Raw genomic sequence first — 17894 nt, 5'->3', positions numbered from 1 at the left:
AAAACTAAAAGCTTTTCGTTGAACGAATTATAAGCAATTTGATGTAGTCATTTATTGATTTAACGTTGCTAAGGCCACTTTCTGGAGAGTCACTTGTATATGAGGCACACATTTTATTGAGACACTGCACACACATTATCTGCTTAGAAAGTTTATCTACAAGTCGAGTGGGTTAGGTCAGTTATGCGTTGAAGCAAAACTTCAAAGAACTTTGCACCCCCCACCCTCCCCCAAAAAGGTTTTTCACTCACGTATCTTTCAAGTAACCTCTTACTGCACCCCCCCCCAAAAAAAAGAAATAAATAAATGATTTTAACGTATATCAACTTTATAGAATAAGGAAACATTAAAAACATCAACGAAGTTAAAAAAAAATTCGATAATATATATATATATATTCAAAATTTGTTCCATCGGAAGAAGTAAATATTGTTAAAAACTTAAAGGTTGATTTATTTTAGTAAATATTTGTAAGTTACAACATTTATGAATTACTTTAGGCTTAGAAATAACTAAAGAAAATAATTTACTGTTGTTCGCCCATAATTTTTTTTTGCTCTGGAAAGAAATCAAGATAATTATACTTATTAATACTCAGCGTATTTGAGATACATTTAACAGTAAATATTTATTTTATTTCTTGTACCATTAAAGACTCGCTGAAGAAATCTACACACAAAAAAAAAAAGGTAGGAATGCTAGTTCTGATGAATAACTGTATACAACAATCTCTGGAGTTTCAATAAATTTTCAAGAATATATGGTTCTTTTTCATCGGGGTCCACCACTGATGCTCATTACAAACAAGGCCTAGCATTATTTGTATTCTATTGGTCTGTAGCTCTCTTAGTTTTTCAAAATAAACATTTAAAGAAAGAAATACTGGTGACCACTATTCACCCAAGTTGAAAACGGTACATTAACGAGTTAGTTTTTATATTTTATCATTTTGATACTCTGGTGCCTTCTAGTGACTCCTTTACAGTTGAAAATCGACTGAACTATGCGCAAAAAACACCCTTAACTAAAAGTGTGGAGAGAGTTCTACGACATCACATTTCGAACCCTAGACCTTTCGATCCGCATCTTGAAACGCTAACCACTAGTACACGCTCATCTAATAGGGTTATTAAAAATGAACTTCAAAGGAAATACACCAAGCCATATATTACAATGTAAGGTTAAACTTTAACTTCCTATCAATTCTTAATGTGCATTAACGCTGCACAAACGTTGTATCTGATGAAAAATTGAAATAAATCTGTTTGTAGTTGGCTGCATTTGTTTAAACGAGTGGGTTAAGGTTATGTATGTTCATATAAATAAATACATGAAACTGTTAAAATGTATCTGTTCATAATGTGAGGTAAAATTAGGTTAAGGTTGTTTGTGTCAGTTATGACGTAAAGGTGAGTTAACATATTATCTGTCTATAATATGAGGTTAGGCAATGCTAAAGTTGAAGTGGTAAGAACGCTATTAAGATATATACAACGTGAGGTAATAGCGTTATGTATCGTCTGTTTACAATGTGAAATAACGTAGTGTAATGATTGTTCTGTTTACAACGTTAGGTTATAATGTGATACATTTGATCTGTGTGTAATGTGAGGTACTACAGTATAATGATTGTTCAATTTACAACATTGGATAATGTTATGATATAGTTGATCCGTGTGTAAAGTGAGTGACCCAGTGTGATGGTTAATCTGTTTATAATATAAGATATTATTGTGATGCAGTTGATCAATGTATAAAGGGAGGTGACACTGTGATGTTTACAACATTTGTTTATACTGTGACACAGTTGAGCTGTGTCTAAAGTGGGGTATCACAGTGTGATAGTTGATCTATTTACAATATAAAATATTACTGTGACATATTTGATCTGTATGTAAAGTGAGTAACACAGTCTGATAGTTGCTCTGCTTACAACATTAAATACTACTGTGATACGGTTGATCCATATACAATGTGAGGTGACACTGTGATGGTTGATGTTTACAACATTAAATACTACTGTGATACGGTTGATCCATATACAATGTGAGGTGACACTGTGTGATAGTTGATATATTTACAATATAAAATATTATTGTGATACAGTTGATCCACGTACAAAGTGAGGTGAGTGACACTGTAATGGTTGATGTTTACAAAGTAAGGTAACACAGTGTGATGGTTGATTTGTTGATAAAATGAGGTGACAAATATATATGTTCAAAGTTAAACTAGTATTTATTTTTTAGAGTAAGAATAGGAAACAAAGTAAAGGCTGTTTGTAGATATAAGGTGAAAATTGTAGTACAACTAATTTAGGGCTGATTTAGTGCTTTACTAATACGTTTGGGTTTATTTAGTTGTTTTATCATTTTTCTGCAAAGTCACATAGCCGCTCAATTTTGAAGTGAAACTAAGCTTATAAATATAACACTTTTCTGTAAAGTAGCTCATTTCTCAGCTTCTGTTCAACAAAATAATTCTAAGCTAATAATAATATTTTCCGTGTAACTAACTCTCTTACCTATTTAGATTTTTAGCACCGCGTTTGTAATTAATGTTTAGTTGCAGATTGTTTACGAAATTCGCCGGTTTTAGAATAACACAGAACGAAAAATTGCTCCTTAATATGTGGTAGACAGTAAAATCACAGATCTAGTCAGTTTTATATTATCTGAAACATAGAGCAAAATACAGTTTCTTAAACATGTGATAACAAATAGATAAACAGCAAAATCGCTAATTTCGTCAGTTTTATATTATCTGAAACATAGAGCAAAATACAGTTTCTTAAACATGTGATAACAAATAGATAAACAGCAACATCGCTAATTTCGTCAGTTTTAAATTAACCGAAACATAGAGAGAAATAGTTTCTTAAACATGTGATAATAAATAGGTAAACAGCAAAATCGCTAATTTCGTCAGTTTTAGATTAACCGAAATATAGAGAGAAACACAGTTTCTTAAACATGTGATAATGAATAGGTAAACAGCAAAATCGGAAATTTCGTCAGTTTTAGGTTAACCGAAACATAGAGAGAAATACAGTTTCTTAAAAATGTGATAATAAATAGGTAAAGAGCAAAATCGCTAATTTCTCCTTCTCTTTGTTTGACTCATGATAGAAATGAGCAGTAGACTGGTAACGCATTTTTTTGTTACATCTGAAAACTGCATTGATTCGTCTCCACGTGAACCTTGGCTATGACGTAAACAAACATTTTTTAGTTAAAAGAGAAGAAAGTTGCCCATGGCTCTTATTTGCTTTTATTAAATAAAAAAAATAGGAATTCTATGCCTTAATGTAAAATGGGAGATCCAGTTTTATCTGTTGATATTTTAAAGAACAAACCTTAAAAGAAACCTATGATCTGGAGCAGCAGATGTGCGTGATACGGGAGGCACAGTTGAGTTCGCCGGTATGAGCTTGCTGACACTGAAATCTTAAAAGGTATTCATTCAGTCTTTTGTTGAGTCTAAGGAACAATACTGGAACAACTCATTGGCTGACATGACTGAAGTTTCGGGGAAAAGTGACTTTATATATTTCGACATATAGAATATACAAAGTTCTTTATCCAGCATGTTATTCACTGCGGTACAACCATTGACGATAATACCAAGTAAAAAAAAAAGTAAAATAAATAAAATACTTCAAAACAGGACAGGAACAAAAAAGGTTCAATGTCTAAGCCTAGTCTTTTCTACCGTATTAGTTTCAATAGGTTGTGTAACATGCCATAGCACAGACTGCTTTAGGGCCTGTTTAAAAATTTTATCGTCTGATAAAAATATTTCATATGAGACATTCGCTATCGACGTCTTGGAGACTCGTATTTCAAAGGTTAAAAAAATGGAATCGAAAAAACTGTGCTTCCTAGAAGCTTAAGATCACTAATAAAAAATAACGCAGCACATAAACATACATAACAGCTTACGATTTAGTAAATAAATCGCCATGATTGGAATCTTATCTACATTATATATGAAAAGGCAGATGCTTTCGGTCTCTTGACAGCAAAAACAGACAATTAAAACAATGTACCCCCTCAGCTAATCTGTAAGAGATTGAGCTGTAAATCTGCGATGATATTTAAAATTATATGTTTTCATATAGGAAAAAGTTCTCGTGAAACTAAACAAAAACAAAAAGATGCTAGCTGGTGTTATGAAAGATCCGCGATTGCGTATAATAAACACGAACAAAATACGAATTAATGTAAACGATATCTTTAATTTTGATGAATGATACAGGGTAAATAGCGAGGTTAGGCTGAAGTCATAAAAGTCACGGACAAAATAATTATGGAACACGCACACCACATCCTGTATTTTGCATATGTTAATAACTATTAAAAACAAAACAGGGAATACAAATCATACTGAATTAAAAGCACGCTGTTAGTTATATACCGATCGTCTTTGAAACTTCTTTCTGCAGTAACAACTTATCATTTCCTACCTAAAATTGTTGATACACATGTATATACATACATACACTGTTTGCTCCAGAATTTGTGCTCAAAGCTACAGCTAGTCAACAACACCCACCGTCAACCCCTGGGGCGCACTTGATCATAACATGCTCAGGTCCTCAAAATCCGGAGAATATACAGCAAGCCTTGAACCCTCAAATTCACAGTCCAAATACACTAACCGCTAGGCCACGCCTGACACACACACAAGCAAACATATATATATATATCTACTAGCGAACCCATGGATCTATGGCCCACATTTACAGAGCCGCTATAATGCAAATATAAATTTTGAATTATTGTGTTGCACTTTTTCAGTTTAATTATCATTGCCACTTTAATGTAAATTTAATTTCTTTAAGTTACGAACGGTAATTAGTAGGCCTGCTTCTTTTTTTACGTTTTCTAATGTAAATCAATGCCGAATTTGGGGATCCGCTTTCGGGGAATCTTCGTACAAATGTTTCGCGAAATACCATGGTTCCTTAAAAGGTTAGGTGAAAAGTTTTACCTTTGTACACGCCTCAGGGTCGAAACTATTCATTTGACACCATTTAGAAGTTGGTGAGTCTAGCAGTTTTGGAGAAGTTTACGGGAAACCCCCGGGTTCCCCAATAGGTGGGGTGAAAATTTTTACCTTTGTGCAAACCTCGGGACCGAGATGATTTGTTTGGTACCATTAAGTAGTCGGTGCTACCAGAAGCTACGTGACACACACACAGACACTGAATCTTATTATATAGATATATACTTACACAAACGTGCTAATGATTTCACTTGCTTGTAATCAATATATAATTTGTATTATAAATTACATTCGTACAGATATACTCGTATAAGCAATAAGATTCACATCTTAATAACATTAACATTAAAATTCGATTCCTACAATAGATAAAGCGCAAATAATTGTGTTGTTTTAAGCTAAAACAAACAACATAGGAATTTGCCTTTCAAAATGACCCATTAAAATTATGCAAGAGTGATAAATAAAACCACGATAGGCCTATATATCTGCATCATTGTATAATTTAACCAAAAGCTGTTAAGTGAACTATAGACAACTAAACCTGAATTCATTTCATATACAAGCGTTCCAATTCATATACTAAAGAGTTTTTAAAAATATTGAAAAGGTTTAGAAAAAAAAAACGTGTTTTTTTTTCTTTATGCGTTATTTCTGATTTATTTAACGTTATGCTGCAAAATATCTCCGTTGGATAGTGTCATCTAATGTTGCTGCAACGCTTCCGGGTAATCCCATGTTTATAAAGCAAAGTTTTATGAACATTTTATAAAGGCCTTAAACTTTATACATTTCCATATAAAAGTCAGAATGAACTTATACCTATTGATGCTATAATTATGCCATATTAAGCTATCTAAATGTTAAACGTGAAAAAACTACAAACGTAGACATTTAAACAAAACAAATACGTATAGCTACAATTAGTGAAACACGTTTTGAAACTGTTTATAAGTGTGATTAAAATTACATCATAATCAACACAGTTTATTTTACGAAGCAGAATCAAACAATTTTTTAGGTTTTTTATTTTTACCGATACAAAGTTTAATGCTAGTATTACTGCAAGAGCCAAAAAATAACAAACATAGCCGTCAAATCACTTGCATCGACTTCATGACGAAAATGTCTATATACAAACCATGTACAGGATTCATACCTTGGTAGGCCAATATAAAGTAATTAACAATTATAGCAGTATATCCTGTATGTACCCATTTGTAAAGTCCCTTTTCATTTCTGTAGCCCTTTCTGCAAACTATAATCAAATCTTAAAGAAGGGTATTTTGAAGTTACGATCTAAACGCCCAAAGCTTGAAACTCGTTGGTTTCCAGTAGGCCTAATATTTGGGATAAAAATAACATAGATGGCGGTTTTTTTTTATTCCTCTTAATTTGTTCATAACGATTTCAAACCAGAGTGGTATAAAAATAAAATTTCGTATCTATTCTTAGTCTTCCATAAGACACGGTCAATGAGCCTTTTTTTCATTCAATACCACAACTTGTCACTGTTAGTGATTTTCATCCTAAATATTAGGCTTAAGGAATATGTTTATTCCACTTTTAGGTTCGCCTAAGAATACTATCACAGACAACAAAAAGACAAACTTACATCCTGTGTTTAGTTGCCATTATAGGTGTTTTTTATATAAACTGGGGAACCATAATAAACTAAATGTTTAAGTAATGTATTTGATTAAAATAAGCAATTTGCGATATTTTCTTTCATTAAAATTATTAGTTCGAAGTTTAAATATGCCCCACATGAAAGTAACAGAAATCTGCATAACAAGTTGATATCTTGTGATTTTAATGAGTTTGTTGATATAATATTAGGTTAAGTGAGGTCTCAATTAATGTACCTGAGATACACTGTGTGGAATATTGTCACATCCTATAGTACAACATTATTTAAATTTACACTTTCAACAGACCTGTTAGTATAATGGTGCTGTCTCACAACTAACTATAGTATAAGCGGGTAACAGAGGAACATAAAATCTGATCCCATTTTTCTGTGGATAAGCGGTATATTTCATTTCCTTTAGATATGACAAAGTAATTTTTCACTTGGTACATATATTATAAATAGTAAAGAGGTACAACTGTGATTGTTGCCTGCCATTGTATTAAGGGTCACGTGATCGGTTTTATTACTGTTATTGGTGGGTAGCTGCGCAGCTTTTACCAGCTGGTCGAAAGAAAACGCTTCTCTTACCATAAATTACTCACTGTCTGAGTCACACTGGCTTCCATAACCAATGTCGTGAATGTGTTTGTGTACGTATCAACTGGGAAATCTATCTATAGCTCGAACATAAAGCCATATAAACAGGCAGATGGATCATGAAACTGTGCTGTTACCATCTCCTATAAGAATCAAAGGGTATTTAAAAGTGCATGAAAAAAAGAGATAAACGCAAATATATCCTCCGTTCCTATAATGTTATCCTGTTGCGGCAAACATAGAACCAGCGAAACCTATATTAAGCGGTTAGTAATACGTGCAATAAACTTTGTTAATTATCTTGGGGTAGCAAACAACACTTCTAAGGCCTAACTTGTATTTAATACCACACCAATAAAACTTGCTGTTTTTAAATAACTAGATTCAAATTGACACGCTCCATGTATGCGGTAGTTATAATATTGCTTATTAAATACAACTTGGTCGCGGATTGGCCCTGTGGAAGAGTTTTGGATTTTGGTGCTGGAGAACCGGATTCTTATTCGGGCAATACCACAAAATATTCCTGCGGTTGAAGCTGTGGATGCGTTATAATAATTACAGTTAATCCCTTAACGTAGATGGTAGGGTGCTGTTGACCGGCTGCCTTCCCTCTAGTTAGTAGCTTTGCCGTAAATACATGTTCAACTTAACTGAAATATCTATACTAATGAGTATTTTTGGCCCTGTGGAAGAGTTTTGGATATTGGTGCTGGAGAACCGGGTTCTTATTCGGATAATACCATAAAATATTCCTGCGGTTGAAGCTGTGGATGCGTTATAATAATTACAGTCAATCCCTTAACGTAGATGGTAGGGTGCTGTTGACCGGCTGCCTTCCCTCTAGTTAGTAGCTTTGCCATAAATACATGTTCAACTTAACTGAAATATCTATACTAATGAGCATGTTTTAAACAATTACTTAAAATGGTCTAATAATATATTATATAAACTTACACGAATATTAGACAACAATTAAATTTTTTAGAAGAGACAAACTAGTATATATATATATTTTGATTTTTGAGCTCTTGCAACATAGATGTCGCACTATAATATTATGTTTGATATAAATGTTTGATTTATATCATTTGATGGAGGTATTATTCGTTACTACGGAACACAGGAACCGTGACAAAGATAGTTCAGCTGAGTCAGTAAGTCCCGATTCCAAAAACTCGAACAAAAAGTCTACAAGTGTTTCCAAAGAACTGAGGTCAAAAAGTCTACAAATGTTTCGAAAATTCAAACAAATAACTTACAAATGTTCCAAAACCAGACTAAAAGTCTAGAAATGATTTGAGCACTCACAGTAAAAATGTGTAAATGTTCTGAAAACCCAAACTAAAAGTACAAATGTTCCGAAAACACACTAAAAGTATAGAAATGGTCTGAATACTCACAGTAAAAGTGTGTATATGATTCGTAAACCCAAATTAAAAAGGGAAAATTGATGGAAAACTCAAACTAAAGTCTACAAATGTTCCAGAACCTCAACTAATCCTAAAAATGCTTCAAAACATCTCACACTTCAAGTTACAAATGTTCCCAAAACTTACACTAAAGTCTACAAATGTTCCGGAAACCCAACTAAGCCTAAAAATGCCTCAAAAAGTCTCACACTTAAAGTATACAAATGGATACAAATGCTCCGAAGACTCACATTGAAAGTGTGTAAATGTTTCGAAAACTGACAAAAAAAAAGTTTATAAATGTTCCAAAAACCCAAACCGAACGTGTTTACAAATGTTAAAGTACATACACTGTACTTTAGAACTATATCGGAACAGCTTAAAACTGTTTTATTTTTTCATTCTCATCAAGAGTAGGAAAGATATATTACACCTCTGATTGTGAATGATACATAGGTAAAATGAACGCTATTTTAGTAAAATAATAATTTTTGTACGGTAATTACAAAATTGCCATTGGTTATTAGCAGAGCACCTTGTCGTTCATCACGAGAATGTTACGGTGATGTAGTTTGGGTGATCTTCTCGTACAAAATTAGTTTTACCGAATAGAACACAAAGAAAAAAAGAGACGATAGCCACAATTTATTAGTTAGCTTAGATGAAGAAATTTACATTAGTCTGATTTATATCCAAGCCTTCACTCGTTCTCCATTTACTTCACCCAGAAGATGATGACTCAAGATATTCGCCAGCAGTTCAAACTGCGAAAGATTACACAGTACTGCATTCAACATATTTGAGTCAAACGGAAAAGAAAGAAATGGTGGTGATAGCAGACTTACAGTCAGTTGACAGCTTTTAACACATTGGCCAATACTGAAACCTTATCCACCAATATCAGGAAAGACAGTTTTTGTTAACAACATCAACATCTACCAATGTATATACAACAAAATAACATTTAAGATCTACAACTTGAACTGTTTGGTATTGGGAAATTTTGTGTGTTATCCAATGTCTCGTCCCTGTTAAAGGTCAAATAAGTATTGATTTACATGGAGACTTGTCAAAAAGTGTATGTTGTGCATTGATTTGAAGTCTCTTTTTTCCTGTTCAACTAATCTCCCCAGGGGAAAAAAAACTTAAAAAAATCAAAAAACAACAAGTCACTGTTACCTTATCAGCTTCATCTACTCTTTCACAGGTTTAATAAATTCGACCTTGCTACTAAGCTACCGCTGATGATAGGATTGGAACGCGCTAGTAACCACTAAGGTCCAGTAAATAGGTCGTTATCTGGTATGCAAGGTGTCTCCTCAAATTCAGAGTTATGGCGGGTAAACTACAAATGTAAACATTTACATTTACACTCATGGTTGATTCAAACGGGATAATTCTAGTAATCCTAATTCTACTTTGATAAATATCAACTTCTGAATGTTCTAAAGTAACTCTATTGTTGTGGAATATTCTTTATATTCTACGCGTAACTGTTGTTGCAGAACATTCCATAATATTATTTATATTCTACGTGTAACTGTTGTTATAGAACATTCCACAATATTATTCATATTCTACTTGGAGCACTATTGTTTTAAAATGTTAGCTATTCTTAATAACAGCAACAAAAATTATATCATATCCAAAGTGGAAGCATATGTCTGCTGTTCTCATGAAATTTGTGTGCAAACTCACAGTCAACTATGATTTACAAAAAGGTTTGTCAAGTTACATGTACCTAGGAGAACAACAACTTCAGACTCATGCTTGTATTTTTATTATATTTATTGTATCTGTACAGAGTCCTCACCAACGATAGAAATGATTAACATTACAAATTGAGCAACTGAAATCTTGGGAAAACTGAGAGTGATTTAACCATTAAGGAATGCAGGTCAAACAATGTTGTTGTTTTTTTTAATTGGCTAAAACTTAATCCTGTCATTAAATTACGATTACGCGCTATCTTAGTAGTTTGCAGAGAATACAGACAATCATTACAAAAAAGAAGACGTGTTATTATTTGAAGTTTCTGGTTTACTCTAGGTTCTGTGTTTACCCTGAATCAAGTTGCACAGCGAGTAGTTTTGTAAGACGACCGGAGTAAACAAAAAGTGGTATTTCATTTCGACACAGACAGGACTGATTGTTTTCTTTGCACTTACACGTTTAGACGTTTTTACGATACCGCCCTATCCGCCTGGAGTGCATGCGTGGTGCTTAATGGTGAAATGCTGACCTCTAGGTTTGTATTGGGCATCTAAATGTTTATTTTGAGAACAGCTGACACGACTAAGTGTTCACAGAACGACGCACACGTGTCCTGTCTGACTAAAAATATATAAAAAATCGTCAAGAAGACTCTCTTCTTATTTTTGTCTTTGCTACTGTGCATTACAGCTACGATATGTTTTACTACTAAAACAAGAACAAGCACAAATATTGGAAATTCATCTCCCACCACCACACTAAAGAGGATAGACAGCTAAAGAAAATACACGGAACAATGGGCCACACACGGGTCAAGTCAAGTGGATATGGGCGGTTGTTTACATAGTATTTACTTCTATTGCCAGAGAGCTGCCAGAAATCCCCGTGGATCTACAATTATGGTATTTTTTTTTCATCAACAAATAAACCCCGACGTCAACGGAATTCTTCTCGACACAGTATATTCAATTTCAGATTGTATTGTACATTTGAAATCATTATATTACGCATAAAACCATTCCTTGAATATCAATGTTAGTCTATGTAGTCGGCCTATGATCTATGTAGTCAACCTACTATTCATCATATTGTCAATCGCCCAGAAAACAGCTTCGTTTCATATTTGTTTTCAATGCACCTTTTTCTGAAATTAAGTTCCTGAGTACAAAAAGGTTCATTGAACTTTTCAGCTGCTTCTACCATACCAAAATTTATTTTAGCAAAAAAAAAAGTTAATTTCATTTTTCATTTGACAAACAGTCACAAAATGTGTGCACACACGTGTTGTCCTTACTTTATATGTACTTAGCTTTCATCTTCAACTTAAAATAAAAAAATTTGAATGTTTTCTAAATTGAAACCTGCAGTAACAATGTAAACTTCTACCTTACTGGTCATTCACAATCTGGTGAAAATCTATACTACGTTTTACTCATTAAAATAATCCATTTAATATCACCCTGTTTTCCATACAAATGACATTTTTATGGACCTATTCACAGGTAATGAAAGATTTCTGTTACAATGTTGTCTATACATGATTAAAAACAAGCAGAGCACGTAGAAGGTAATAAAATATCACTTTTATGTGAAGCTTAAAGATTACAATACTCATGAAAGAGTAGTGAAACAAACTTTAATTGTAATATATTTTTTACGATTAGCTGTTACTATGATATTTTGTACTAATTTATTTCAATTCAATTGTGTGAATTTACTTCTCACGAGTTTAACATGAATAAAAGTTATCTAGATACACAATTAACAGAATCATCAAACTGGGGTATTGAGTTTTTACAGTATGAATTTATTACGGGTAATTTGTTTTTAAAAACTCAGGTTTTCAAAACTTATTAATGAAGCTATTGTAAGAAGGCTGCATGTTGTTTTTCTTTTCTTGCTATAAAATTCGTATAAGATCTGAAGTAAAAATGGCGCTAGTGTAGCGAAACGGAAACTGACTGATCAGTATTTGGTGCGTCTCCCTGACATTTATTACAAACACTTCCACGGTATAACTATCATTACGGCAATATCTCGAGAACTGGCAGAAGTATTGCGAAATAAGTGCAATATAATTGCTACCTGCAACACGAACACCAGCTGTCCAATCCCCCCCCCCCACTAAACAAAAAAAGATTGAATCTATGAAATGCTCTTAAAATATGAAACAAAAATGTGTTGGGGAGTTGGGGTACCAGATAACTGTGTATGATATTTCTGAAATAAATTTCTCGAGCGGATTTCAACCTTGAATTCAACCTTCTTTATAAGGCGCTGTTGGCTTTTGTTTTGCACATGAACAATCACCACCAGATCAAGCGCGTTCTTGTTTGAGTATAGATTATCAAAGTATGTATAATTTTTTGTTTCCCACACACACAAAAGTTCAAACGCTTGTTACAAATAAAATACCCACAGCGCGAAAACGTAATGTTGCACGTTAACGCCTTGGACGATATATCTAAGTGTGCAATAAGTGGAAGAATGTTCGTGTCTGTTTTTATTTAAGGACAAGTCCAGCACGTTGTCTGTTGTCGTGTTTCCTACAACCTACATTAAGTAAAATGTTATTTTCTAACAAAAATTTACAGCCTTCTTGAACGTTGCTTGTATTTTTATATTAACCAGGTTTTCTAGTATACCGTGTAAATATATCGTTAACATTTTGTTATAACTCAAACATTTGCAGATTCTTTTTTTAGATAAAGACTTAAGATTAATAAAATGAATTGGAGAATTTGGATTAACATAACGGATTAAAAATTTGGAGTAAATTAATGAATTAAAGAGTTAAGATTAGCATAATGAATCACATAATTAGGATTAACATAACTAATTTGTTAAGATTGGATTTGTGTAAACTTTCTTTTCAAAGTAAAAAGTAGAACACCGTATTTTTGAGACATTGATAATATCTAAACAGAACTGTAGAAAATTTTACGTTCTTTAACGATTTTTCAATTTGTTAGTTTTCCATTTTGTTGTTGCAGGTACAGAACCAGCATCATATGTGCATTGAAATATATCGATTCACATGATCATAAAAAGTGGAAGATTTTTCTTTCCGTTTTCGATATTCTACTTTTAGAAGCAAACGTACAGTAAATTACAAATATTTTCTGTAAGTGCCTTTTCTTTGACCATTTGTGTTAAGTAAATGAGTATGATTTTTAAACAGAATGATATTTATTTTAAAAATATTTTTGTAAAATTTTTTAGTTAGTGAAGAAAAACTACTTTTCAAGTATTGTTTACTCTACACAGGTATAACATATATCTTGTACAAAATTCCATTACTTTGAGCAATAGATGGCGCCAGGATAGATAAAGTATGCAACTTGGTGGATTAAACTATGTTCAATCCCTTCTTCAGTGTCCAAATAGAAGCGACATTCGAGATCGTGAAAGAAATCGCATCACGAATACTCTGGTTCTAGCTCTTCTTTAAAGAATCTTGGTTATATCTTTTACACGTGTCATTTTTAACGTAGGAGTGATTAACCAGAATTATCTAAGTCACGCGTAAATACACAATTAAAACAAATGATTCTTCTTGATCAAGATTTTAATGATTGCATTTCCTAACATTTACAAGTATGTTTTCTCAAACAACACATACAAGGTTTAGTGTACATGACCTTTACCCTATAATATTAAACACATAGGGTTAAAAGATGGTTCAAAAAAACACTTGTCTAATCACCAATTGAATCCAACTAACTAATACTCAACCGAAAGTTCAACCACGTTGTACCCTTTCATAACCATTTTAATCCAGTTTGACACACCATAAAATCCAACAACAAGAAAGAACAAAAGCTTCTACTATCAATTCTAAATATAAAAGTTTATCGCCATATAATGAAAACTCATGTCTACAAACTTAGGATACGACTCATACACGAGCTGCCGGAGAAACAAATCCTTGTTCAACTAGTTTTCTTAGCTGGTATATCATTTATAGTTAACAGAAATAATGTGACAGTTTTAATTTTTCAAACAGCACACGTAAGTAGGCATTTCTGTACTTCTTGTCAGTGGCAGATGTTTAGACGAGTGCTTTAGGAAAAACTACCGACAATCACGGTAGAGCTGCATTTAAATCATCGTCAGAGGCTATGATTGTTGTGCCTAACTGAAGATAGTGTTCATCGTCGCTATTGATAGAATTTGTGATAGTTGTAAATAGCGAAAAAATATTGTTCGTCGTTGTTGATACAAATTGTGATTATTGTGTCAAGCTATAGAAATTGTTTAATGCTGTTGTTGATAAAAACTGTGACTGTTGTACCTAGCTAAACAGATTGTTTATCGCCGTCATTGATGTAAACTGTGATTGTTGTGTCTGAGTTAGAGGAATTGTTTATCGCCGTCATTGATATAAACTGTGATTGTTTTGTCTGAGTTAGAGAAATTGTTTATCGCCGTCATTGATAAAAACTGTGATTGTTGTGTCTGAGTTAGAGGAATTGTTTATCGCCGTCATTGATATAAACTGTGATTGTTTTGTCCGAGTTAGAGAAATTGTTTATCCCCGTCATTGATAAAAACTGTGATTGCAATATATACAGATATAGATATCGTGTCTAACTTAAGATATTGTTCGTCGTTGTTGATAAAAACTGTGATTGTTGTGTCAAGCTAAACAGATTGTTTATCTCCGTCATTGATATAAACTGTGATTGTTATGTCGAGCTTGTGAAAATTTGTTTTCATTCATCTTTCAAAGGCACAAAGAAACAATCTTGAACTATTTTACTAACAAGTAAATTGTTTTTGTTTTCATTTTTGTTGATTTATTTATATTCTGTAAACAACAACAACAACAAAAGAAAAAAAAACTGTAATTTTCACTGACCAAATAACACTGAACTTCGAATTAAACGGGCAATAAGCGTCTTATCCAACACAAGAAGCACAGTATTTGATGAACTATCAAACTAGTTGCTCTTTAAAAGCTAGTTACGAAGTGCAATAATATTAAATCTTTCGCAAAGCTATTGTAAAAAGGTTAAAAGTTCCTAGAACTCTACGGAAGTCTGAATCTAATACGAGGTCGAATACAAGATAGTTATTTTGAAAAACAAAACATTAAACCAGTAAAGAAAGTTGAGCAGCAGTAGCACACACACCATTGGATTAAGGGACTAGTTCTAAAAGTGTAATCCTTATAGATATAAGCGGATTAAATAAGTGAGGACTGTAGGGTCTATCGACCCACCTCCCGTAACTTACATGCTGAAGCTAAGGTAATCCTTGGAAGCAGGAGCAGGCCCCACAGCGCGGAAATCACCATAAACAGAGTCGAACACATGGCCGACGCATGACGATTACACACAACGAACACCACCAGCAGTACTTCTGTAACTAAAGCAGCTAAGCTCGTGGCGCAAGGCGCTCCTCTGGTGCACCAGCATAGTCCATTTTATGCATGGGTAGAGACAGTTGGGATCAGTAAAAATTTAATTGCTAATCATTATTTAGAATACGAACGACAGATTAAAAAAGGTAGTCATCCTCTATTCATATGTTTGTCTGTGAGTATGATAATATTATATCATCCATTCAGAAATTGCTATATAAATTGTGATTATCACTAATGTTGACAAAAGCAGGTTACCTGTATAGAGCAGAACTAAACATGAATCTAGTAATATAGCTAATTTAACATACTTTTCTTACTTTATAATAATTAGAATGCATTGATCCATCAACTGAGTAGGGTGCCTGGCTGTTAACGAGGTTTTTGGTTGTGATCCCAATAATATCTCACGAAGTTAAACCAAGTTATGAGATTTAGTTTAGCTCTAAATCCATAAATTAAACTAACAATAGAAAATAATCCCCCTAATATATATATATATATATATATATAATTAAATAGAGCACAATACACAAAATCAATACATATATAACATTTGAACCAATGTCATTAATGGAACTAACATTAAAGAAAGGATAGAATACAAATTAGTTACAAACACGTAAATAGTTGCTTGCTTCGTGCACTGTTACCAATCATGTTTTTCAGTTTTTTGTAATAACGAAGGAAATTAAAACCTTTTATTAGCAATAACAAAAGTAATCTTGAATATATACACTTCAATATTATAGTTTAAATGCCAGCAATTATAGGAACAAAAAAAAAAACAATAAAATGATTTTCCTCCTTGTTTTATCTTTTCCCTCTGTTGATAAACTAGCATCGTTGTGTTTTCATTGTTAGAAAGTAATGTATCGGGTATTATAAAACCTATGATGGAGGTTATTTGTGTTTCCTCAGAGTTTATTTTGATTTATCCATTTCACTATTTATATAACGACTGGTGATCAAAGCATTTCAAATTTTACATTAAAGATATCCTATTATATCTGCACAAATAGCCATTTTTTTTTTTACATTCCAAACTCTCAATTTGCAAAAAAAAAAGAAAAAGTAAATGAATTTAGGAGAATAATCCATGGTGATCTCATCAACACCTCGATAAAACGTACAATAATAATTTGCTTTGAAACTGCATAAAAATTCAGTGTTTGTGGAACTGAAAAATTCTATATTTCAAGAAAATAATGATGTTTAAGTAATCTTTTAAAATACTAATAAATGGACAGAAAAATTGTAGCATATGTGGTGACGTTAGGCGATTAATAAACGTTATTTGAACTGAATAAACTGAAGAAGATTTTCCACTCATATAAATATATTTTACAATAACGTTAAATCTTCCACAAAAGATATAGTGAAAAGTATAAAAAAAGTTTAGATAATGTGTTTAAAACCCAGAGTAGTGTAACTCGTTTGGATGTGTTATTAGGGTATGAATGATTCGACACTGTGGCTTAATAGTGCTCTAAAATGAGGGATAATATTTTTTGCAATAAACAGGAGACTAACGAAAAGTTTACATACCTTCTTGTTTTATTTATTTTTTCTTAAACTTTAGAATAGTTTTGATGTGACGATAAACAATCACATAATGAACAAGCATAATGTTGCTGTGGGTTTTATACTGTCGATTTTCAATTTATCAAGCTTATTACCATGGATGAGGCGAAAAAGAACTAGTTGACGTAAAGACATAATGTGCTAAACCCTGTGGAATGAAGCCGTCATTCGCTAGGAACCGTAACAAAGACATTGATTCTTCAACCCTAGAAACCATGGTATTGTCTGTTTCGATCGAGAATACAAACCATGCTAGAGACTTCCATGTTAGTAGTTTATCTGCGTGAGGAAACAACAGCACTCGGAGATTCGCGAAGGAAACTGCTAGTAATTTCTATATGCTCATTCTTATGTGTCTGCGTTGCGGAGAGGATTTATATCCTGATCGCAAAATATCATTACAATTCAACTGAAAGTTTTGAAGCTTTGTTTTTCTTACTCATAATTTGATTTAAATCTTATAGATGAAAGCCACGCGAACAACAGTTATTCATAATGTCATATGGTGAGACATAACTGGATAAATATAAACATTTATAATAAGTTTTAATGAATAAAAGAACGATGTATATATATATATATA

General features: G+C 32.7%; 1 protein-coding gene across 5 annotated transcripts in view; it reads right to left on the bottom strand.

The window, feature by feature from the left end:
* LOC106468400 (roundabout homolog 1-like) overlaps positions 1-17894 on the bottom strand; it is a 230936-nt gene that overhangs the window by 144635 nt on the left and 68407 nt on the right. For 4 of the 5 annotated variants that reach the window (XM_022397356.1, XM_022397359.1, XM_022397365.1 and 1 more), the window contains exon 1: positions 15601-15709. The exons of the other annotated variant lie outside the window; for it this stretch is intronic. In XM_022397356.1, coding sequence (XP_022253064.1) covers positions 15601-15679 — 79 coding nt within the window. In that variant the 5' untranslated portion in view covers positions 15680-15709. Of the gene's footprint in view, positions 1-15600; positions 15710-17894 lie in introns of those variants that run through there. 5 annotated transcript variants of the gene reach the window in all.

Source organism: Limulus polyphemus, unplaced genomic scaffold, assembly GCF_000517525.1.
Source record: "Limulus polyphemus unplaced genomic scaffold, Limulus_polyphemus-2.1.2 Scaffold88, whole genome shotgun sequence".
Lineage (NCBI taxonomy): Eukaryota > Metazoa > Arthropoda > Merostomata > Xiphosura > Limulidae > Limulus > Limulus polyphemus.
The sequence above is the reverse complement of the archived record's forward strand: the minus strand, read 5'-3'. Positions and strand labels throughout refer to the sequence as shown.